At 44.2% G+C, this 14648-nt stretch overlaps 1 protein-coding gene across 1 annotated transcript in view; it reads right to left on the bottom strand.

Moving 5' to 3' along the window:
- Positions 1 to 977: 977 nt before the first annotated feature.
- The window catches only part of ERP27 (endoplasmic reticulum protein 27), an 85148-nt gene continuing 71477 nt past the window's right edge, over positions 978 to 14648 (bottom strand). The window contains exons 5-7 of the mRNA XM_085601018.1: positions 7715 to 7840; positions 2485 to 2682; positions 978 to 1674 (exon numbers count right to left, since the gene is read on the bottom strand). Of these exons, the coding sequence (XP_085457144.1) occupies positions 1624 to 1674; positions 2485 to 2682; positions 7715 to 7840 (375 nt within the window). The 3' untranslated portion in view covers positions 978 to 1623. The remainder of the gene's footprint in view (positions 1675 to 2484; positions 2683 to 7714; positions 7841 to 14648) is intronic.

The raw sequence follows: 14648 nt of genomic DNA, 5'->3' as shown, positions 1-14648 counted from the left end.
GAGCCATTACAGATTTTAGCTTGATTTTTTCCTTTGCATTTTCTCCAAAGCATTAAGGATGTTAATAGGATCTTTGGGATAAATTATATAAGATAACATCATGGGGGTAAGATGTTGGGGCATACTACCACTGAAATAGAGTCAGAGGGATATAATCTCTAGTATACGGTTTTTGGAAGAATATCTTGGGATTAGGATCCATGGGATATAGTTTATTAAATTTGATTCCAAGGTCTTGGTGATACCATTTCAGGGACAATATCTATAAGATCACAAAAATAGTATCTGGAGGAAGAGTTCCTATGGCCTTGCTCCCCTATATAAATCTTCCTAGGTAAGATATCTGGTATAGAAAATCATATAAGATCTCGGTGATAAGAGCTCTTCGAGAAGATCTGTGGGATAAGACAAGAGAGAAAACCTCTGTATGATGACATCACTGCATGTGGACTCTGAAATAAGATCTCTAGGAGATAATCCTGAAAAAAATACCCATATGATTCTTGGATAAGATCTAGAAGGGGGAATGATCTCAGAGGTATCATTGTAAGATAAGACCTCCCACACAAGATCTTGTAGGGTAAGACTCTGGAACAAGATCCGAGATACGCTCTGTAAAATAATATTGCAGTAATATGATCTCAAGGGTATGATCTTGTGAACAAGACCTCTTTTTAAGACCCCTAGGGTAAGATCTCGGGGAAATTACTTCTGGGATAACATCTCATTAATACGATTTCTGAGTTATGATCTCAGTGATAAAGGTCTTCAGAAAAGACTAATGGTTTTGGGACTCTGCTCTGATGCCAGATTCAAACAGATACCTGTCTTAGATTCCTGTCTCTAGTGATTACCTTGCATTGGAAATCTCTAACCAAGGAAAGTTCACCTTTAACGCCCAGTTTAACATTTAACCCATGTGAGGCTGTGTTCATGTTTTTGGCTCAACATTAAGAAAGCACTCCAAGTCACAATAATTTGTTTGTAAATATATCAATATTTAATGTAGAAATTAATTAATTATGAAACGTACAGTGACTTGAGAAGGCAAAATGATGGGTTAAACCCGTCCCTACCGACACCTTTGTTAAATCAATTTTTCAGTGTTAGTTATTGCCACTGTGATCAGAGTCAGTCCTGCTTAGTAACCCAGCGGTGACAAGAAGGCCCTCCTGTATGCCAGTGTCTGACCCCTAGAATTGTTCACGAAATGGCAGACCCCATCAGCATTGAACAACACATCTAAACAGTTACACATGTGCTTAACTCCATGAAGAGAACTCAGTCACCGTCTGATGTTACGTTCCTGGGGTGGTGTAACAACCTCAAGTTTCTGCAAGGTTCCCACGGTTTTGAAATTATGTAAAGGAGTGATACCAATTTCCTAGAGTGAGGCCAAAGAGTGATGCCACTTTCCAGTAAAAATGGCAGCTGTCAGGTTCTTACAGTGATGCACAAGCTGACATTAACTTGCCGGACTAATGTCAGGTTCAGAGAGGTGGCACAGATTGAGTTTGTGCTATTGGAGTTTTGGTAGGCTGATTGTATTCCTGTGTACACAGGAGATAATGATTGTCCGGAGGTAGCGGTAGGGGCGTGGGCAGTTTAGGGATTCAGCTGGACTCAGAGTTCTGTCTTCGGAATTTTGTCGTCGGAATCAACACTCTCTTCCTTCTGAAATTACCAACAAACAAACAAAAAGTTTTTTTAATGGGGAAGAGTCTTATTTCCTCCTAAGTGAGATTCTACTTGAGTGAATGAGGACGGTGATGGTCATAAGCAAGTGTTCACTGAAGCAGCTGAATGTCAGAATATTGATAACCAAAATATCCTCCCATATAAATATCATGGCCTCAACATCATTTCACAAAAGTATCACTCCTTTGGGTGCAGACTTTCCATTATCATCCCCAAAGGGGCTATATTTTTGTAAAAAATATTTTGGACACTACATTTTTGTCAGACGATCTTTAGACTATGATATTCTGCTACCATACCACTGTGGCGCATGAGGCCTGGGGGGGGGGAAGGGGGGGAATGAGTGACACACCAGTCAAGCGAGTTACGCCAGTGATGGACATTGCGTGAGATCTCAATGAAATGTGTGAGAATGGTGCTGTTAGAATGAGTGAGACCACAGCTAAATGTGGGGAGTCCTCCCGTTGTAGAGAGACCTCCTTACTGTCGCGAGTGTTCAATAATAGAAGTGAATTTATTCAAGATTAGTAAAACACAAAAAGGCCCACAAGAGAGACACAGAGGCGCACTGGAGCTGTGCCTCTGACAAAGATCCAACAGCTTCTGCCACAACATTCTATAGCACTAGTATAAATAAACTTCCCTAGCATCCTACAGTCTAAATTCTATAAATCATTCGTAGTCAGCCAAGCTGCAACTATGCTGTATATACAACACCTCTGATGGGGAATGGCTGAGATGCCAATGAAGCGTGTGAGAGAAAAGACTAGAAAGGGAGAGGCTTACGCTGTTGTTCCCATCCAAGAAGCGCTGGCTGAAGTCTACTAGCTGCTCAGCCGACATTTCCCTGCCGTCCATCACTTCCTGCTTTTCAGTGTCCACATGAAAAATGGCGGCTGCTGGAAGCTGAGTCCGTGTCACGTGGAAGTACGCCATCACTCGCTGGTGCCCCTTGATGGTGATGTCCACCAGTACACACAAGACCTGGCAGCAGGACAAGAGGGGGTAAGAAAGGGTTATTATTTGGAAACTGTAGAGATGAAGAGTTGTAGAAGACTTAGGAGCTAGGAAGAGGAGAGGTGGAGCCTGAACAAATATACAAAGACATACATGGCAACATTTTGAAATTAAAAAGATTTTGAAAAATAAATTGGGGGACTGTATTCTCCCCATAATAGACTTTCATTGAAGCAGTGGAAAGTTCTGGCAGGTGACTGTTAAAATACAGCTGTTTTTAGCTTCAAAAATAGGGCGTCTCCCCCTGAATTCGGTCTGTTAATGTATGAAAGATATTTGTGATACCATTTATCACACAAATGATGGCACTTGTCATGTGGCTTGTTTTCACTACATTGGTTTAAGCGGGGACAGCCATGTTTTACCATTTCAAGGTGAGAGTTTTTCAACAAGAAACAAGTATGGTGAGTGCTGTGAATATTGGACAATATTTGTCTTATTTTGGGGTTAAATGTAGGGATCAGAGTCTAGGGATTTAAGCGGAAAAATGGAAGCAATGCTGATATTATTTGGATTAGGTGCTTTTGAAATTAAAAACCAATGTTTAGAAATGTACATTGCTTAACTTCTACCACACCTGGAATTTACAATTTCTTGGCACGCAAACCTGCACGTATTTTCGTGTTTGCTTTTTTAGCAAGTAACATTTACAAATCAAAAAATGACTGTGGGTGCCAGGGATGTGTCTGTGAAAAAGTGATTTTTTCCCCACTAAGTTTTCGCAAAATATACTTGCCAGTATGTCACTGGAAATTTGAACGCAAGTGCATAACTCAAGCTGAAACCTTCATGTGAGAAACAAGCAGGTGACTTTTGGCTGTGGTTTTACTGTTCATGCAAGGCATGTTCTGCTCAAACATGTCTCCCAAGGGCAAAGATCACGCAAACTTTTGTATCTGAGAAATCTGTGAAACTCACGTTGTAAGATTTCGCACCATTTAAAAAAAATAATTTCACTCTGGCTTAGTACCAGGGGGTCTATAGATGGGTCTTTGGACATAGATGGAGGTGTCACTGAACATGGCTGATGGTTTCTTAAATTGGTTTCCCCTCTGCCTAAATCCACACTTGTACGCTTTACCCTGACTTCTTTAATGCTCACATAGTCATTCACTGACAAAGCTGAGTCCATCACTGGTTTACAGAGGTGGGTGGTGCCAGATTTAAAGAAATCCATATGAAATCAATTTACACACAGTGTAATAATGCACCTACTCTGTGGATATTCTGAAAACCTGGCATGGCTCTGATTTACGAGGATGTTGGGCACGCTTACCCTAACATCTACCTGACTCTTTTTCATGGCGTTGACACACAGGATCAGCATTTACCTAATGGTGCTTTCCAGCCCTATCAGCTTTAATATTTTGTCTGTGCCCCTGTGCCTAAAAACAGCCCTGTCTCTCTGGCACTCTGTGCCAGGAGGAGGAAAGAGGGGTGGCTCTGCTTATATCTCCAGTTGCCTTATGGCTCAGGAAACAAGCCCAGTGCCTGCATGTAATGGCAAAGCGTGGCCTCCATACTTTGCAGTTTAAACATGGTTACCTTGAGCCAACAATTGTGTTACTCAATCAAATGGTGTAACACGTTACTCTTAATCAAACTTGTTCGCTTTCAAACATGGTAAGAAAACCACTCTGGTCACTGTGCACAACACCAAAGCACTACCCAGACAGGACACACTACAAACCCACGTCCTTCCAACCAACCAACGGCAACTACGTTGCCTCATCAGCAGTAAAGAAATACACTTACAAAACTGTTGGCTGTTGTCAATGCTTCGTAATGTGAACAGCATATGCTGGCAACATTTAGTAAGAAACTAGCCAATGTCTGCCTTAACTTGAAACAACATTTCTAATTGGCTGCTGATTTTGAGTACAAACTTTAATGATAAGTACAAAAATGCCGTAAATGAAACTGACATGACTACATATTGCCGAAGTTAATTTACATAGTTTGCAAAATTGAGCATGAGAGACACATGCAAAACTGAATTCATTATTTCCTAATCTTCAACTTGCTCCTCCTATGATGGTCATCCTTCAAGCCCATGTCTCTCAAAGACCCCATCAACATGATCAATTTCTTCAAAGCCCGCTCCTATGAAGATGATGCCTTACCCCTTCATCAGGCTCTCTCGGGAGCAGCTTTCTCACGCCTACTAAGCATCGTCAATGTCTCTTCCCCGAAGCTTTCACGTCAGGCCATATCCTCCCAATTCCTACAGAAATCCACATGAAACTCTAATGACCTCGCCAACTAACGGTCCTTCATTCAATTATTTTATATAACCTGGTCTTGTTTGTCATTTGTTTCTGCAACGTGTAAATCTGTAATCTTCTCGTCATGTAACGTACTTGGTTCTATTGTGAAGCGCTCTGACACCTTTGGGTAAAGTCTGCGCTATATAAAAATGCATTAAATAAATAAATAAATACAATGTACCCTTCATTGGTTAAATCATAATAAAGCAGTCTATACACAACTTCAAGATCACACCAACACCAAATATCAGCTGCATGGCCATCAAACAGCTTGATGTCACTCTGCAGCACAGAGACATCTGTTTTCTAAATCACAGACAAAGCGCTCCTAATCACAGATAAACATGAACCTTGCCTCCCAATGTTACTGGATGTCTCTGGTGCCTTTGGTGCTGCTGACAACCCTAGCCTTATCCACACTTTCTGTCTCAAATGATATTCCATGGAAACATCCTTCATTGGTTCTCCTTCTACCTAGCCACCTGACACTAGTTTGTTCATAAGGGACACTCCAGATCCCAGAATATCTTGATCACCTGCGGAGTTCCCCAGGTTTTCACCTTGTACCCCATCATCTTCAACTTCTACCCGGAGCCCCATAGACTCCGCTAGCGGATAACATCAAAATTCACCAGCATGCCAATGACACACAAGTATATTTTAAAGTCTCCTCCACTCCAAACATCCAGTGCTTCAATCACTGCTTGCACCTTATCAGACCTGGCTGTACAACACCTTCCTGAAACCTAACCCCAACAAAACGGAATATCCGCTATTCGCCAAGATTAACAAGCATCCATTTTTTAATTTTTTCAAAGGATTTTACTTGACTCCATGAAAATCTTTTTTAGCCAAGAGTTTTTTTTCCCTTTTTAAGAACTTTTATTATAATATTTATGGATTTGGAAATATGATGAGATTTGGAATGGTGGGCTGCATTTGCTAAAATAAGCCTGCTATTTACGAACAATGAAATGAAAATGAATTCATTTTTTTTTATTGCATCTTTTATTAAATGTTTTACATTGTACCTTTTATAGTTCTATGGAAGAAAAATAAAAGAAACATGATGATGATTATGAACAACAAGTAACAGCTAGTCCAACCCTAGATCAATGACATTAACCGGGGTGGATGTAAACCCCAATTGTGACACAATGAAAAGACTCAGACTCGCTCTGGACACCAATCTCTCCATCAATCGCTACCAATAAGAGGATGGCCCTGTACCAGCTCTCTCTACTTAAGAAAGTGAAACCATTCCTACCAAAAAGTCACTTCAGAACTACAGTTTAAGTCCTCATACACTTGTATTTGGGGGGTGGCAATGACCTGCTCTACGTCTTACCAGGCTCCACACTGGCAGCCTTAGGAGTACACTCCACTCTGCAGCATGAGTCATTAAGGATATAGCGAAATATGACCATTTCATCCTCATCCTGATGGAACGCCTCTTGCCCCCCTTGCTGCCTGCACTATCTTTAAAAAATACATAAATCAGACCCCAGAACCATCATCACCAACACCCTGTCTGCCCTATTTACAAACTCATCATCTCTGGTGGTTCTCAGTACATCTGCTGTGCTCCTGCAGCCAGGCAACCATTAGACTGAGTACGAATTAAATGCAAAGAAGAAAAAACAAAGCGGCAGGCCTTCTTCATTTCTGCACCCTAAATCTAGGACAATATCCCTGTATCCATAAGGATTGCCCTAAACCTGCCTTGGGAGGCGCTGTGATTTGTTTGGTCCAGGAGGAGAATTGATGAAAAGATTTACAGACAAGATGAACATGGCAGTGGCAGGGCGGCTTTAGGGTGATTGGACCGCACTGGGCACTGACCGAGAGTGGGGGGCACTGACCTCAGGGGGAGGGTGCTGTGTTTAGCAATAACATATATGCTGCAGAGTTCCTTGTACCTCCAGCTTTCAGGCAGCACTATAAATGTTAAGATAACTCTTGTGGTTAATGTTCCTGTTAGAGAGAGAGAGAGAGAGAGAGAGAGATCAGAGTATTGTCTGGTGGCAGTTTTGACTCATCCTAAAGTAGCACAGAGGGTTAATATGTCTGCTGCAGAGAACAGATTTGTATTTTATGGGGATAGTTGAGTGGATTAGAAAGGTCGGCCTTTACCAACACTTTAAAACAAATATCTGTAAGAGAGCAGCTTTGGAGAGATGAGGGGCACTTTAGCCAGGTGGTAGTGAGGAAATCCGAGGAGGAGGTCGTGGGGAGGGGTGCCAAATAAGATTGCCGCACGAGGTGCCACCAGTGCTGAAGCTGTTCCTGGCCGGTAGTCTATAGAAACAATGACTAAACACACGTTTATTTGTAGCCAGTCAGCATGGTTGGAGGGACACTACTGCATGTCGAACCCCGAGTGCGGGCTCAGCTTACACATCCTAAAGGAAGGACCTTTACATTTTCTTGAAAGTTCAGGTTTCAGGATTGACCACCCATCAGAGTAGTGCTTAAGTTGAGCCAGTGGTTTCCGGTGCTTGCCACCTCCAGTTTATTGGCAACTCTGGCACATGGTGGCGCTGTTTGTCTAATTTTGCATGGAGCACAACAACAGTTGCCTAATAATTAAATATACATTAAAATCACTAATACCTGCCACCCAAAGCTATAAGAATAGCTTGGGCTGCATGTATTAGTAATTTTTTATGGAAAGACGTACGGAGAGGAAACAGAAATCGAGAAAGGACTCTTAGGTCTCTTGCTCTACTCACCTTCCCCCTCAGCTGTTCCGCAGCATCTCGAAAGGGCTTCAAGGCGTCTCGCTGTGTCTGGGAGGACTTGTCCAGGAACAGCAGAAGATGGACCCGCACCGAGCTGTTAAAAAGACCGATGGCCGACTGCAAGAGACAGTGCAAGAGAGATAGACATGAGCAGTGACTTCTGCGAGAGACAGCTAAGAGTGTCAGAGAGGCACGCAGAATAAAATCCCCAGACCACAAGAGGTGGTGCAAGGTAGGAGAGGGAGAGACAGGAATTATCAGGAACTGTCAGAGAGAGGGAAAGAGACATTAACAACCACAAACTACAAGAAATCCTCCAAGGTGTTTCTGAAAGGGCGACTCAAAAGATACAAGGCAAAAGCGATAGAGAACAAGCCTTTGCAATGCAAAAGGTCTCGCATTTACACGAGTTTAAGCTATTGGCATTGTAAACGACACTGTTTCATTTATGTTTTAAAAACCAAAACATAAATAAAAAGCATTGTTATTTACAATGATAATAGCTCAAACTTGCGTAAATGCGAGACCTATTGCATTGCAATGGTAGGCATCACGGACAACGGGAGGGAGGGAGGGGTAAAAAAGGCACGGACAACGGGAGGGAAGGTGGGGTTGTGAAGAAGGCACCAAAGCATGTTGTGCCTGCAGTAAGAGAAACTGGATACAGAAAATAATGCTTAAAAACAAAATAACAGGTACAGTTTGACAACCCAAGTAAAAGGGCCAGTCGCCATGGGAGGTGACAAATAAAGTGGAGGCGATACTAAGGAGGGACTAACAAGCCTATTTATGAATCAGAAGCCAGCAGTTTGGACGGACAATGACTCAAGCCAATGACAACAAGCATTGGCATAGCCAATAGGTCTCGCCTTTGGGACCTTATAAGTGTTTAGTTATCCAGCACAATATCCTCGGTGCAACAACATCAACTGTTGCATGGCTAAACACTCAGAAGGTCCCAAAGGCGAGACCTATTGGCTATGCCAATGCTTGTTTTAGTTGTTTTCGGAGACCATTAAGAGGGGGAAATGTCAAAGGGGAAGGAGGGGAGGGTATGGGAAGGGAAGGGAAAGGAAAGGGAATGAGGATTAGGAAGGAGAAGGGAGTGGAAAGGGAAGGGAAGGCAGGGGTGGAGTCAATTGGAGGGGATGGGAAAGGACAGGAAGGTGTTGACACAAAGGGAGGGAGAGGAGGAGGGGGAGGAAAGGGGAGGTATGGGATGGGATAGAAAGGGAAGAGTAGAGTAGAGAAGGGAAGGGAAGGGAAGAAGGGGAGGTGGAGGGAGAGGGCAAATGGAAGGGAAGAGATGGATGGAAAAGGAAACGGGAGGGGAGAGGAAGGGAAGGAATGGGAAAAGTGAAGAGGAGGAGAAAAGAAGGGTGGGGGAAGGAAAGGGAAAGGAAAGGGAGACAGAAGGAGTGAGGATAGAAGAGTTAGGGGGAAAAAGTAATGGAAGGATAGAGAAATGGAAAGGGGGAGAAGGGGACAGAAGTGGAGAGATATGAACTTGAGGAAGAGAAGGAAAAGTGGATAAGGAAGAGCATGGAAAGAAAGACATAGGACATAGAAAAGAAGGAATGAAGGAAAGGGAAGAGTAGGGTGGGACATGTGAGTGGAGGGGACAGGAAAGGGAAGAAGGTGAGATGAAAGTGGAAGGAAAAAGGAAAGATGTAGGGAAGGGAAGATAAGGAAAGGAAAAGAAGGGGACAGAAAGGGAGAGTAGGGGAAGGGAAGAGAACGGAAGGGAAGGGAACGAAAGAAGGGACGGGAAGGAGGGGAAGGGAAGGTTTAGTGGAAAAAAGGCGAAGAGAAGGGAGGGGTATTGGGGAGGGAAGGGTAAAGGAGAGGGAGGGGGTAGAGGTAAGGGGAGAGAAAGGGAAGGAAAAGGTCAAGGAATGGTCATGGGAAAGGAGAAGGGAAGGATAAGGGATAGAGAAGGGAAGGACATGGAAGAGAGAGATGGGGAAGGAAGGGAAGGAAAGCGAGGAGGAGGAGGTGGGTGAGTGGAAGAAAATTGATGGAACAAGACGGAAGGAGAGGGGAAAGCAAGGGATGGGAAACAGTGAAGGGGAAGGGAAGAGGGAAACCAAAGGGGGAAAGGGTGTCGCGGAGAGTTAAGGGGGAGAGGGAAGGGGATGGGAATGGAAGATGGGAAGTGAAGGCAGGTGTTGGGTTGGGTTGGGAGTAGGTGGTAGAAGAGGGGATGGAAAGGGAAGGGAACGGACAGAAAGAGAGAGGAAAGGAAGGTAAGGGAAGGTGGAAGGGTGAAGGAAGAGTAGGGAAGGGATGGGAAGGGAAGAAGGGGAGGGGGAAAGGAGAGGGGAAGGGAAGGAGATGGTGAAGGGGAATGGGTAGGAGATGGGGAAGGGGGTTGGGAGAGGAATAGGAAGGGGAAGAGGAAGGGGAAGGGTGAAGGATGGGTAAGAAAGAAACATGTGAGGGATAGGGAAGGAGGGAAGGGAAGGTCAAACGGAAAAGAAGGATAAAGGAAGGGAAGGTAAGGGATGGGATGGAAAGGAGGGGGAAGTAAATGAAGGAAGGGTAGGGGTTGGAAGGGCAGGAGGAGAGGGAAGGGAGAGGGGAAGGGGAGTGTGGGGGTGGTTAAGAGAACGGGATTATGAAGGCAAGGTAATGGGGAAGGTAAGGAAAGGGTGAGGTGAGGTGATGGTGAAGGGTAAGGAATGGTGATGGAAAGAGATAGGAAGAGAAGGGGAAGAGAGGGCGAGGGGGAAGGGAAGGGGGAAAGAGCGGGAATGGAAAGGAGAAAGGAAGGGTGAGGGGTCGGTGAGGGAAGGGAAGGGTGAGGGAAAAGAAGGGAGAGAAAGAAAAGAAGGGTGTCAAATGAAGGCAGGGGTGGGTTAGGGTGGTTGGAGGGGAGAGGATAGGAGATGGAAAGAGATGGGAAGGGAAGAAGGATGGTGAGGGGGAAGGGAAGGCGAAAGGCACAGGTAAGGAGAGGAAGGTGTGAAAGAACGGTAAAGGATAGAAGAAGTAGCGGAAAAAGTAATGGTTGGGATTCGTGAACAAATGGGAGAAGAGAAGAGGAGAGATAAGAATGTAAGGAAGAGAAGGACAAAACGTAAGGGAATAGAACCATTAAGAATAATGGGGTAACCCAGTGACCCTCAGAACCTGGGTGTGTACATAGAACAAAAATATTGGTTCTGTTGGGAATACGCTTAGTTCCAATGACATTAAATGTGTTTAGAAAGCTATTGAAAATTGTACTTAATCACTTTTACACACACACATATAGAAATCATTAATTTGAAAAAACAAGGAGATGATTTTCCTTTTAAACTATATTTGAATCCACATAAATATTATTACAGTACAGGACTGACCAAAAAACATTTAAATCACAACATATATAGTGACCAACAGTCAATTGAAAAATAGAAGATATATGTTGTGGTGCCATATGCAATTTATTTTGGATCAACTTCATTTGAAAATACATATATTTGTTTAAATTTGTGTATATTCAGTTTGATGTTATGTATGTCGATTGTTTTGTTACTATGCACACAAAATATTCCACAGGAGACGGTGCACGGGTGAGAACGAGAGACAGACAATGTCAATTACAAACAGCAATAGACAGCATACCATGTGAGAGAGAAACACATACACTATGAACCACAGGCCCCAAGAGAATAGACAGGGCGAGACACAAGAGTCATCAAGGATAACTAAAGGGTAAAAGAGAGACATCCGCACAAAATATAGGCCCCACCCCGGAACGAGACACACAGGAAACAGATACGGACTGAAAGAGACATTAACAGATGTGGGATTTAAACAAGACACAGGCCACAGGGACAAAGAGGCAAACTTAAAAGAGACGGTTCTCAGGTCTCCACTGACGGGTCCCTCATCGCTCACGAGATGAAAAGTATTTATACAGTCATTTGAGTGGCAGCTGTCACTTAACCAGCCCCAACAGTGTTCCTGCTTAGTGCATTTACTGACACGTGACATTTGGGCTGGAAGCTGATCTCCGCAGCAGACGCAAAAACCAACTAGGCTATGTCATCAGATGTGATTAGTCGACACTTCCATGTTCCTACCTGTGGCGGGGGTCTCCCTTTCTGCCAGTTATCGAAAACTCTGTGGATACTCTGACAGAAGCAGGCTGAGGGCTTGGCTTGGTGTCGCTGAGTTTGAGTGCCCTGTCCTTGCACACCCCCGGGAGCATAGGTTATAGTAAGTGTCCAAACCACACCACCCACGAGCCCCGGTGTGACCACCTGGCAGAATCTGACCCATTTTTTCAGACATCCCTTGAGGTTTGGGTACCGACACGAGGACATACTGTAGCTCCGAACTCTGGTGTGAAACACGGCCAAGATTATTAGTTTTATTTTTCTGCAGCTTTAAATAGCACGAACTCGACACGACGGTATTTGAGCGCTTACATGAACATAAGTAACATTTACATTACACCACAAGGTGCCAATCATTTGTTTTAGAGTTTTTAGGCACGGGGAAATTAAGTGATATGCTCAGAATCACAGGCTGTTGAGCCGACGGCGAGACTGGAAGAAACCAGTACCCCAGTTCCAAAGTCAGCAGCTCTGGCGAGCAGCACAAGACCGCCCCCTAGCGTGACTGGGGGGAGATGCTCTCCACTTGTCACTGATGATTTACGACTGGCAATTTATAATCCGGGCTGGCCAGACGGGGAGCAGCACTTCACAAGAACCTGCGGAAGTCCATCCACTGGTTGTTGCTTAGGAGGGGACAACAGGCGGTATTAAAAGTAACACCTGCCCTGCCCCAGGGCAAGTGCTTAGGAACAATAAGGTCATCAGCATTTTACTGGGAGTGGTAATCTGCCTGGTTTACTTGGCAGCGGGGGAGGGGGGTGTTGAGGGGGGATACAAAAATAGGAACCGATTTTTATAAATATATATATATATAGTTTTTTATTTTTTTTATTTTATTTTATTTTGTCTTTAATTTTACTTACCTACTTACCCGCCGCTGCGGTCATGGCATTGCTCCTTTGCCGATCCTCGACTCCAGGGCTGGTGCACACTGCGCAGGACCCCAGATGCCAATCCTGACGCTGCTCTCTTGCTGGGAATACAATTGCCAGCATGAGAGAAGAGCTGGGATTGATCTGAGAAGCCTGGTTTGCCGTTCAGACAGTGCCTGGGAGCCTGTGGCTTTTCTACACCCGGCTGTACAACAGAGCCAGATGGAGAAATGTTAAGTGCGCATGATGGTTTGGCCGGCCTCAGATGGCTGGCCAAACTGTTATGTGCACTTAGTAGTGCCCATCACTCCTCTTCCACATAGATTGCATGGCCCTGCCCTGCCCTATGACACGGCTCGCTGGCATCCCGCAGGTAAGAAGAAAAATAAAATGATAAAATCGTTTTATTAGCATTTTATTTTTCATGTGTTTACATCTGCTGCCACCTAGTGGGGCGTTACAACAAACAAATGATGGACGGAATGCTGACAATGCAGACATTCTCCCCCAGTCAAGAGATCTGGGTTAAATCCATCGTTCTTTTGCCCACTACGCCACCCCAGTTCAGACATGGCCACCTAGTGGGGCGACGCTCCTCCGCCATAACGGAGGAGCCGCCCCTGGGTTAAAGGCCGTATGTGGAGTAAAGTTCGACTCCATGTGATGACTCCCCTCTTTGGGCCTGTAAGGACCTTGGACAAGACTCCTCAGATACTCAGTGCACTGTTGCCTATAGGACACCAGATATCATCACAACCTGCCGGGTAAACTGGACAAGAACCTGTTTGCTGTACTTCAGCCAGCTATGGCACTCAGTCTTGCTACTGCATAATGGGCGGAGCTTAAAACGCTCCCTCTAGCTCTCCCCTCCCTTGCTGTGACCTCTCTTCACAACCCCACACCACAGGCCAAAACTAAGCTCCACACCCATTTACCACCAGCTTATTTTTGCTCGGAATGGAAAAAACACAGAGAACTGGACCCTGTATTGTCGGCCTGTGTGTTATTTCCAAACAAAGAAAAATAACATGCAATCCTCTGGAATTATGCGGCAAGAGAGGACCAAATTATGCCTCAGTGGGGACTAACTTTTGTAGCAAGAAAAGGCTAATTATGTGGAGTACAGTGGCACATATTTTGATAGTATAATTTCATTACTTTGCCATTTTTACGTGTTAGCACCGTCTTGACAAAGGTTTCACACCATTAGTACCAATTTAACACCGAACTATAGCAACAAGCTGCTGGCCAGTCAACCTTTACCAAAGGGCCTTCAACTGTACGGCAACAGATGATGCTTTGATTTTAGTAACTTTTGACCTGTTCAAGCGAGAAAGGAACTTTTGTTTTTAACTCTGTAGATTACACAGCAGATGATGGATTATGTGCCATTTGTGCAAATCCACAATTATGAGGAAAACACCACAGCTGCATAATCACATAATTCTAGTGGCCCTGATTACGCTGCAGAATTACTCACTGAATCAATGATTCCGGTCCCCTGTATCCCTTCACCAAATTACGGGAACTTATAAGAAGGGATTTAAAAGCCAACTCTAGCCAAGAAACAAACAACCATCAGACACGTACATGTATATAATACTGGGACCCCCATATAACATAATTCATAATTTAACAATGCATTAGTCCATTCCAGTCTTGCTGCCAACATCCTATATGGTTTGTATCTTAAATGGTAAATCCCCTTTGTTATGTTAGGAAAACCTATAGAGCGCATATACACCCAAGGGCTTTTTTTTGATGCTGTGACAACCAGGAGGGTAAGGAGAGATGACTCAGGCTAATCAGAAGCTTGCTTAAACAGTCAGGCCTTCAAAAGCTTCTTGAACCGCAAGAAGATAGGTTCCAGCATGACCGACAAAGGGAGAGAGTTCCACAAGAAGGGGGCCAGGACAGAGAAGCTCCAGCCCCTGATCTCTGTCG

This window comes from Triturus cristatus, chromosome 4_2, assembly GCF_964204655.1.
Source record: "Triturus cristatus chromosome 4_2, aTriCri1.1, whole genome shotgun sequence".
NCBI lineage: Eukaryota > Metazoa > Chordata > Amphibia > Caudata > Salamandridae > Triturus > Triturus cristatus.
The sequence above is the reverse complement of the archived record's forward strand: the minus strand, read 5'-3'. Positions and strand labels throughout refer to the sequence as shown.